The following is a 9,895-nucleotide window of genomic DNA, read 5'->3' as shown; positions in this document are numbered from 1 at the left end:
AGAAAGGTCTCACTCTCAAAGTCATTCCCCTGGGGAGGGAGGTCTCAGAAAACCCATGAAGTTTTTCTGTCTGTCCGTCTGTCCTTCTGATCCTAGAAGTGGCTTCACTTCCCAGTCAGCTCCTGGCTGCTGTCCCAGGAACAGATCCTAATTTGTTCCGCTCTGCCAGGTCCCTGTTCTGTTTCCATAATGGGGGTGGCTTTACCTTATCCTGCTCCCTCATCACATTGGATGCACCCTCTTGGAAAAACTGGCTGAAGGATTCCTGATCCACTAGGCCCGAATCCATCTGTCGATGGTATTCACAGGGCCCCTCCTGGGTGGGAAATACTGTCCTGAGCACTTGGGAGAATACAATAGGTAAAGCAGTCAATGGTGTTTATTGAGTGCCTCGTCTCTTACTCTGCAGAGCACTGTACTAAGCACTTGGGAGAGCATGATATAGCAGAATTAGCAGACACTTTCCCTGCCCCTAACGAGCTCACAGTCTAGAGGGACATACCAAGTAAGAGATGCCATCCCTACCCTCAAGGAGCTGACAGTCTAATGGAAGCGTGTTGTGGGAAACCCATCGCTTCTTCCAGAGAGTTATAACTGACTCACTCTGGGGCCTTTAATTAGCCTCTACAAGGTGACTCTTGGAAAACAACCTCTTTTAATCATCTAGGGTGCTTTGAAAGGGAGACCTGTTTTATAGGGGCCATTTTTTTATGCCTTGTAATCAACTCTGATTAGGCGTTCCCACTGTGTGCGGAATAGGAAAAGCCTGATAGGGAGGGTGGAAGAGGAGAGAGGGAGATGGTCCATTTTGAGAAGCAGCGTGGATTAGTGGAAAGAGCACAAGTTTGGGAGTCAGAGGTCGTGGGTTCTAATCCCAGCTCTGCCACTTGTCAGCTGTGTGACCTTGGTCAAGTCACCTTACTTCTTTGCACCTTAGTTACCTCATTTGTAAAATGGGGATGAAGACTGTGAGCCCCACAAGTGGACAACCCTTATGTTCATTCAATAGTATTTATTGAGCACTTACTATGTGCAGAGCACTGTACTAAGTGCTTGGGATGTACAAATCGGTAACAGATAGAGACAGTCCCTGCCCTGTGACGGGCTTACAGTCTAATCGACTAATATGTGTTGTAGGAATGGGAGGATGAATGAAGATATAGTTGATGGGCTGTATTTGAGCTGATTATTTGACTTTACCCCAAAGCTTGACACATAGTATGCACTTGGAATTTTTATGATGATGATGATTATTGTGATAATTATAATAATGTCCCCTAGAGGACCAGCCAAATCAATTTTGGCAGATATTTTGTAGTGGATCCAGTCCCTATCCCACATGGGGCCCACTAAGGGGGAGGGAAAACAGGTATTTTAACCCTCATTATATAGATGAGGCAACAGAGGTGCAGGCAAGCAGAAGACCCAGGAAGAACACAAGTGCCCTGACTTCCAGGCCTGGGCTCTTTCCATTAGCCTACACATCCACTTTTCATTGTGGGCACAGATCAGGGGAGACTTGGGGCAACAAGCCTCAAGGCGCTGGACGAGACGAGAGTCACAGTGGAGTGAGACGGGTTGTCCTGTGAGGACTTAAAGTCGCTGGCGGCCTCAGTTGGGCTCTGCACTCAGGCGGGGGCTGGCTGGGGAGGTCCAGGTACGGTGAAAAGGTTGGCATTAGAGGAGCGAAGTGTGCGGGCTGGGTTGTAGTAGGAGAGCAGTGAGGTGAGGTAGGAGGGCAGGGGGATCGAGTGCTCTAAAGCCAACGGTGAGGAGTTCCTATTCCATGTGGAATTCTGCTTGATGAGGCAGTGGTTCACAAAGGATTCTTTCACATGGAGCCACTGCCAGTATTAGCAACAGCAGCATAGCGCCTGTGCAGTGCTGAAATCAATCGACCAATCAGTCCTATTTATTGAGAGCTTACTGTAATGCCAGGATCCAGCAGGCAGTGGCCTTGCTGGCCACTCCGATCTTTTCTGCACAGAGTTGCCGGCTACTTTTCAGGATTCCTGCTGGGCCCGTCCACTACATGTGGACGGCATTAGATAGGGCCGGGACTAGAACTCAAGCCTTCCGCTTCCTAGGGCCGGGCCCTCTCCCTTGGACTGACCATAGGGCTGTTAGTAAAAGAACCGGTCTTCGGATGACTAATCTTGACATCACCCACGGCACTTCCTTCCTTCGGGTAGACTCTAACCTCTTCCCTCGAAAGTGTAAGCTTGTTGTGGGCAAGGAATTTGTCTGCCGGTTATTAAATTGTACTCTCCCAAGACCTCAGTACAGTGCTGTGCACATAGTAAATACCACTGATTGATTCAGGTGGCAGAAACTTGTTCAGTTACCCTAGTTCACATCTCTTCCCAAGATGTCCACCTATTTCATATTAAAGGAGGATGGTGTTCATTATATTATGGTATGTGTCAAAAACTGGGGTGGATACAAATAAATCGGTCGGACAGAATCCCACACGGGGCTGACAATCTAAGAAGGGAGTACAGGTGTTTAATCTCCATTTTACAGTTGAGGAAACTGAGGCACTGAGACGTTTAAGTGACTTGCCCTCGGTCACACAGCAGCCAAGTGGCAGAAACAGGATTCAAATCCAGGTCCTCTGACTCTCAGGCCCCTGTTGTTTCCACTCGACCACACCACTTTGAAGGGCAATTAACTTCCCGGGAACTCTAGTGGAGTGTTTTTCAACTAGTGGCATCAATTTCTCTGGGAAGCCATATGTTTCCAAGGATCTTGGAAAAATGAAAGGGAATAAAAAGCCCAGCAGCATAAAGAGGGGAAGCCCCTCCCTCAAAAAAAAATTGCAAAACAGTGTTCTTTGAACATTTCTGTGACTCCTAACCACTGGTGTACTAATCGCCTCCCAGAGCACACCTTACACACACCCTATTTGTGAAGCACTACTGAGTTCTTTTCTTTCTTCGTTACTCTTCTGAGCTCTCCCAAGGGCTGAGCTCAGTTCTCTGCATACGGTCAGCACTCGATAAATACTATCGATCGATCCTGAGAACGGTCAGTACCCACCTCAACCACGATACTCCCAGCTCCTTTCCCACGCACGCCCTCGATCCACTGAGGGGATGGCCCACCACCCAGACCCTGAAAAGCTCCCCCCACCAGCTGAGTCGGACCCCATCTTCACCTTTTACCTCAGGGCTTGGTTGCTGCTCCCCCCCCCCCCAGAGCTCAGTAATAAACACAATTTGACAAATGATAGAAAATTACAGGGTATTATTCTATCACTTTTTTTCCAAAAGCACTTTTCACTCTCACAAAATCCCTGTGGGGTAGGTAGGAGGGGATTGTTTCTCCCATTATAAAGTTGGGAAAAACTCAGGCACTAAATGGGCTAGTCTTGACCTGTCCAGGGTTATGACTGAGCCACTTAGACTCCTCCTCTCGCTTTGGTCTCCCCCTCCAGGGAACGTGGTCTGTTCCCAATACTCTGTGCAATTCTTTCCCTCTGGCCAAGGGTCCCAAACTCTTCCCCCAAGGCTCGTCCCTCTGTGTACTTGGATTTGCGGCCTAAGATCGGAGAAGTGCCAGCTCCCCTCTCCTGACTTCCTCTCTCCCTCCCTCCTGTGCCGAGCGGATCGGATCCCACCTCTCTTTGCCCTTGAGGCAGGGACCCCTCCTGCCATCACCTGGTGCCACCCCTCCTATCCCCAGGCACCCACTATTGGAGCCTGGGCACGTGGCTCCCATTCTGTCGACAAGGGGAGACCGGAGGCTTCTGCGTAGGTCAGTAGAACCCAGTTCTCTGTCCCAGAACACATTATCGCCTCCACCCGAGGGAAGGGCCACCGAACCGGCCCCACAGCGGGCAGGAAGGAAGGAAGGAGCGGAGAGTGGGGAGGAGCCTCGGCCAGTTGCCCCGACCCCCGCCTCAGCCCCGAGGGGCCTCCAGGCTGTCCAGGGCGGCCTGCGCCTGGTTCAGCTGCTGCTGTAGTCTCCGGCGGGTGCTCTCGTTGGTGGCCTTGCGCAGCAGCCCCCGCATCTCCTCGACGACGGCCCGGTGGCCGGGGGCGTTGTGGAAGACCCGCACGGCACGGTCCCCGCATGAGGCCAGGAAGCGGCCCGTGGTGTCGAAGGTCAGGTCGGCCACCGGCTCCCCGTGGGCCTGGCTGAAGTGCTCCTCCTGCTTGCCCTGCCTGGTGTTGTAGAGCCACAGGCTGCAGCCGCTGGCCAGGGCCAACACCTGGGCATCCGGGGAGAGGGCCAGGCGGCAGGGCCCGGAAGCGGCCTCGACATGGCGCCCCGTCAGCAGCAAGTAGGGGTCCTGCTGCTTCTTGTACTCCACGCTGATGTCCCAGAACTTCCACGTGCCGTCCTTGGAGACCGTGGCCATCCTACCCCCAGGAGGAGAGAGGTCATAGACCCACCCTCCTAAACTCCCTGGGAAACCCTCGTCCCCCACTTCCAGGACAGGAAAGGGGGAGGGGGGGCAGTGCAGGGGTTCTGAAATGGGTCCAATGAGGTTGATGCCAACGGTTCTGGAGCAGGGGATTGAGACTGTGAGAAGGGGCAGGAGACCAGGAGCCGGGCGGGAGGGGGAGGAGGCGGCGGGGGGAAAAAGGGAAGGGTAGGGGGGAAGAAACAGGAGGCCACTCACCGGCGCGAGTCACTGGAGAAGGCGAAGGAGTGGACCCTGGCCGTATGACCCTTCAGCTCAAACGCCCGAACCACCTCCCGGAAGTTTCCGGTTTTGTTGAAGCAAACCTCCCAGACCTTCACATCCGGAGTGAAGCCGCACGAGGCCACGAACCTGCCACACGCGCAGCCCGAGACCGGACCGTCACCCTCGTGGGGAAGAGAGGCGGGCGGCACCGACCTACCCAGGGTCCCACCGACCGCGGAAGCCCCCCGCCACCTCCCTCACCTGCTGCAGGGGGAGATGACAGCGTGGGCACTGTTCATCTGGGAGGTGTTGATGGTGGCCAGCACCTCTCCTTTCAGGTTCCAGATGACGATCAAGTCCCTGGAAGCGGTCATGATGAACTTGCCTGGAATGCGAACACAGGCTGGTGGGTGGCCGGTGGCACAGAGAAACCGGGCCCAGCAGACCCGGCCACCTCACTGGCCTTGCTGTCCCCAGGTCTCCCTTAGGAGGAGACCCTCAAACTGGGCAGGGTCTCTGCAGTGTCCTGCTCTCTCCCCATTGCCCTCCCCTGGCTTCTTATCCCAGCTCTGCCACTGGCCTTCTGCGTAATCTCATGCCAAGTCCCTTGACCACTCTAGGCCTCAATTTCCTCATCTGCGAAATGGGGATAAGATACTTACTCTCCCTCTTTGACCACAGGTCCCTTGTGGGATACAGTGTGATAACTGTCTTCTATCTACCCCAGTTCTTAGCACTATGCTAAAATTATCCACCCCCTCCCATTCGTCACCACCCAGGGAAGGGTCATTCAAAGGGTCATTCATTCAATCGTATTTGAGTGCTTACTGTGTGCAAAGCACTGTATTAAGCGTTTGGGAGAGTACAGTACAATAATAGACACGTTCCCTGCCCACAGTGAGCTTACAGTATAGAGGAAGGTGACAGAGTTAGGTCAACTCCCCACCTCAGGACCCACCCTCACACCTGGAAACGCTTTAGGGCAGGGATCATGTCTATTCCTCAGTGGACGTTCCTGAGCGTCCAGTTCAGCGCTCAGCACTCAATACCACCGACTGACTGACTGATGGAGGAAAGCACTCCGGGCGGCTCCTCTCACCCGTCTCCGCGATGGCGATGTTGATGACGGGCGCTCTGTGCTTCTTGGGGAAATCTTCGGGGGCCACTGTGAACGTGAAGCCGCCGTCCTCCCGCTTGGCCATCTTGTAGACCCGCAGGGTGTCCTCGTTAGCCAGCCAGACGATGAAGGCTCTGGGAACGGGGAGGAGGGCGCAGTCAACTCCCCACGCCGGGAAGCTGACGGAAATTCCAGGATGTCCGTCCACCTCTGGGAGTCCCATTCATTCAATAGTATTTATTGAGCGCTTACTATGTGCAGAGCACTGTATTAAGCGCTTGGAATGAACAAGTCGGCAACAGATACAGTCCCTGCCGTTTGACGGGCTTACAGTCTAATCGGGGGAGACGGCCCGTGGCCAGGGGAAAGTGTGGCCCAGGGAAAGCCCTCAAAGGCCCAGATGGGATGTGTCCCCGGAAGGGAGACGAACCAGGATCCTCAACACCTTTCCCTCCCTCTCTCTCTCCCCCCACAGTCCTTCCCACCTGCAGTCAGGGCTGAAGCGCACCAAGGTGGCATGGTCCAGCTCCACGTTGGCCCTCAGGCAGCGATGGTCCCGTTCCAGAAAGTCCTTGGTGCTCCAGATACGCACGGTGCGATCATCCGAACAGGTGGCCAGGTACTTGCCGTTGCTGCTGAAATCCAGGCAGGTGATGTTCCCGCTATGACCCTACGGTAATAATTGGGGTACTTACTAAGCGCATACTGTGTGCCACTGAGCTAAGCGCTGGGATGCGGAGGATGAAGTCCTTGTCCCGCACGGGGCTCAGAGCCTTAAGGGGCCCGCCAAAGGGGTCTCCGGGTCAATCCTCGTGTCACCTCAGCTACTGCCATCCATTCAATCGTATTTATTGAGCGCAGTGTGAAGAGCACTGTACTAAGTGCTTGGGAGAGTACAATATAACAATAAATAGACACGTTCCCTGCCCACAAGTGCCGCCATAACTGAGGCACAGGGAGCTTCTGCTCCATTCCCTGGGTCTCACTGGACTGTACCCAGTTCCCTCGTCAAAGCACTTGAGAGTCACCCCATCTCCAGCACTTAGCCACAATTGATTTTAATGTCCATCTCCCCGTCTAGACCCTAAGCTTTTCGTGGACAAGGAGCGTGTCTAACAACTCTGTTGTACTGTCCTCCCCCAAGCGCTCAGTACAGTGCTGTGCATACAGCAGGCGCTCAATAAATACCACCGACTGACTAAAGGGCTGGAAAGGAGCTGGGCTATAGAGTGGCGATGTTCACCTTGTGGAGGGTGGCAGCTGCTACCTGGAGGCATCTCGGTGCCAAGGTGCTGCAGCGTGTTGATCCAGCGATCTAGGGAAGGTTTACCTTCAGGGCCGAAGCCAGGAGGGGATGAGTAAAGTTATGCTGCGGCTGTTTCTCCTTACGGCTCCGCTGTTGCTGCTTCAGCTTCTTGGACCCCACGGGTTTTTCGACAGATACTCCGTTCGCTTTCTTGCCTGAGAGAGAGAGAAGCCAAGTCAGGCTCCAAAGTCTTCTACGACCCGGTGGGGAGGAACGTAGACCTTCGAGCCCGGAGCCCAAGGAGGGGGAAAGAGGGACATACAGCCCAAGCTGGGGGTTCCTGCAAGGGGAGAGACCAGCAGGCTGGATCACCGATGAAGGACCAGAGGGAAAGGTGAGGGGTTGAAGCCCAGACAAGAGGGTGGAATCTACTTTGGCTGGGAAACAGAACACACGGGCCTAAGCTCCCTGTGGGCAGGGAATGTATCCGTTTATTGTTATACTGTACTCTCCCAAGCACTTGGCACATTGTTTTGCACTCAGTAAGTGCGCAATAAATATGATTGAATGGTCTAAACGGGCAGTTGTCAGCTGTGTGACTGTGGGCAAGTCACTTCACTTCTCTGTGCCTCAGTGACCTCATTTGTAAAATGGGGATTAAGACTGTGAGCCTCATAGGGACAACCTGATTACCCCGTATCTCCCCCGGCGCTTAGAGCGGTGCTCTGCACACAGTAAGTGCTTAACAAATACCGACGTTATTCTCTGCGCCTCAGTGACCTCGTCTGTAAAATGGGGGATAGGACGATCAGCCCCACGTGGGACAACCTAATGAGCTCGTAGCCCCCCCAGTGCTTGGAAGAGTGCTCGGCACATGGTAAGCGCTTCAGAACTGCCACCATCATAGTAATTATTATTAGAAGCTCAACAGGGCAGGGCCGAGAGGCCACAAGATCCATAGGGAAGCGGTGCCGCGTGGCTCAGTGGAAAGTGTCCGGGCTTGGGAGTCAGAGGTCATGGGTTCGAATCCCGGCTCTGCCACTCGTCAACTGTGTGACTGGGGGCAAGTCACCTCCCTTCTCTGTGCCTCAGTTCCCTCATCTGTACAATGGGGATGCAGCCTGGGAGCCTCACGGGGGGCAACCTGATTACCCCGTATCTCCCCCGGCGCTTAGAACGGTGCTCAGCACATAGTAAGCGCTTAATACCGACATTATTCTCTGCGCCTCAGTGACCTCGTCTGTAAAATGGGGGATAGGACGGTCAGCCCCACGTGGGCCAACCTGATGAGCCTGTATCCCCCCCCCCCCCCCGCGCTTGGAAGAGTGCTCGGCACGTAGTAAGCGCTTCAGAAACGGCACCCTCATGGTAATTATTGAGAAGCTCAAGGGGGGTCGGGGCGAGGGGGCGCAAGATCCGTGAATCTTTGCGCGAAAAGTGTGGTCAAGGGCGGCCCGCAGGGCTCCCCCCCGCCCCCGCCGGGCCCTTCCCCGCTCCTCCGGGGTCCCCGGGCCCTACCGGCGGGCTCCCCGCGGGGCTCCTTCGGGGGCGGCCGCCCCCAGCCCGAGCCCAGCGCCACGGCCAGCGCCAGCAGCCCGAACAGCAGGCCCAGCGCCACCAGCGCCCCGGCCTCCATCTTCCAGAGCCTGCCACCTCAGCCCCGGGGCCGCGCACGCACGCCCGCACCACGGCGACGTCCTGACGTCATCGGCCCCCCGCCCCCTCCGCCCCGGCTCCCCGGGAGGGGAGGGGAGGAGGGAGGCTGAGGCCGAGGGGATGGGCCGAAGGGGAGACGTGGGCCCGAGGGGAGAAGGGAAGGGAAGAGCTGGGCCTGAAGGGATGGGCAGAAGAGGAAACGTGGGGCTGAGGGGATAAGGAAAGGGGAGACCTGGTGCTGAGGGGATGGACAGAAGAGGAAATGTGGGGCTGAGGGGATGGACAGAAGAAGAAATGTGGGGTTGAGGGGATAAGGGAAGGGGAGACGTGGGCCTGAGGGGATGGACAGAAGAGGAAACGTGGGGCTGAGGGGGTGGACAGAAGAGGAAACATGGGGCTGAGGGGATAAGGGAAGGGAAGACCTGGTGCTGAGGGGATGGACAGAAGAGGAAATGTGGGGCTGAGGGGATGGACAGAAGAAGAAATGTGGGGTTGAGGGGATAAGGGAAGGGGAGACGTGGGCCTGAGGGGATGGACAGAAGAGGAAACGTGGGGCTGAGGGGATAAGGGAAGACCTAGTGCTGAGGGGTTGGACAGATGAGGAAACATGAGGCTGAGGGGATAAGGGAAGGGGAGACGTGGGGCTGAGGGGATGAACAGGGGGAAACATGAGGCTGAGGGGATGGACAGAAGAGGAAGCGTGGGTCTGAGGGGATGGACCGAAGAGGAGACGTGGGCCTGAGGGGATGGACCGAAGAGGAGACGTTGGGCCTGAGGGGATGGACCGAAGAGGAGACGTGGGCCTGAAGGGATGGACCGAAGAGGAGATGTGGGCCTGAGGGGATGGACCGAAGAGGAGACGTGGGGCTGAGGGGATAACGGAAGGAGAGATCTGGTGCTGAGGGGATGGACGGAAGGGGAGACTTGGGTCTCAGAGGATAACCGAAAGGGAGACTTGTTGCTGAGGGAATGGACGGAAGAGAAGACGTGGGTCTGAGGGGATGGACCGAAGGGGAGACGGGCTGAGAGCAAGAGACGGGAAATATGGGAGTTTGTTATATTGTCCTCTCCCAAGCCCTTAGTACAGTGCTCTGTCCAGAGTAAGCGCTCAATAAATACGAATGAATGAATGGAGGGGAGACATGGGACCAAAGAGATGGACGGAAGAGGAGACTGAGGACAAGAGGCAAGGGACATAAGGGCATTTGGAGGGCGGACGACGGACCCACTAGGCCCTGCTGCT

The 9,895-nt window shown here is 55.6% G+C and overlaps 1 protein-coding gene across 2 annotated transcripts; it reads right to left on the bottom strand.

Annotated features, from left to right (window-relative positions):
* Positions 1-3,231: 3,231 nt before the first annotated feature.
* TBL2 (transducin beta like 2) lies at positions 3,232-8,669 on the bottom strand. 2 transcript variants are annotated; one of them, XM_029082607.2, is made up of 7 exons: positions 8,515-8,669; positions 7,081-7,211; positions 6,236-6,420; positions 5,733-5,884; positions 4,895-5,018; positions 4,628-4,780; positions 3,232-4,364 (listed from the first exon to the last, which is right to left on the bottom strand). In XM_029082607.2, the coding sequence occupies exons 1-7, from the start codon at positions 8,630-8,632 to the stop codon at positions 3,902-3,904; spliced, it is 1,326 nt and encodes a 441-aa protein (XP_028938440.1). In that variant the 5' UTR covers positions 8,633-8,669; the 3' UTR covers positions 3,232-3,901. The 2 variants fall into 2 exon arrangements, with proteins under 2 accessions (XP_028938440.1, XP_039770427.1); XM_039914493.1 differs by lacking the exons at positions 7,081-7,211; positions 8,515-8,669 and adding an exon at positions 6,994-7,011.
* Between the last annotated feature and the right edge of the window lie 1,226 nt (positions 8,670-9,895).

This window comes from Ornithorhynchus anatinus, chromosome 17, assembly GCF_004115215.2.
Source record: "Ornithorhynchus anatinus isolate Pmale09 chromosome 17, mOrnAna1.pri.v4, whole genome shotgun sequence".
NCBI classification, from domain to species: domain Eukaryota; kingdom Metazoa; phylum Chordata; class Mammalia; order Monotremata; family Ornithorhynchidae; genus Ornithorhynchus; species Ornithorhynchus anatinus.
This window is presented reverse-complemented; position numbering and strand designations above follow the sequence as displayed.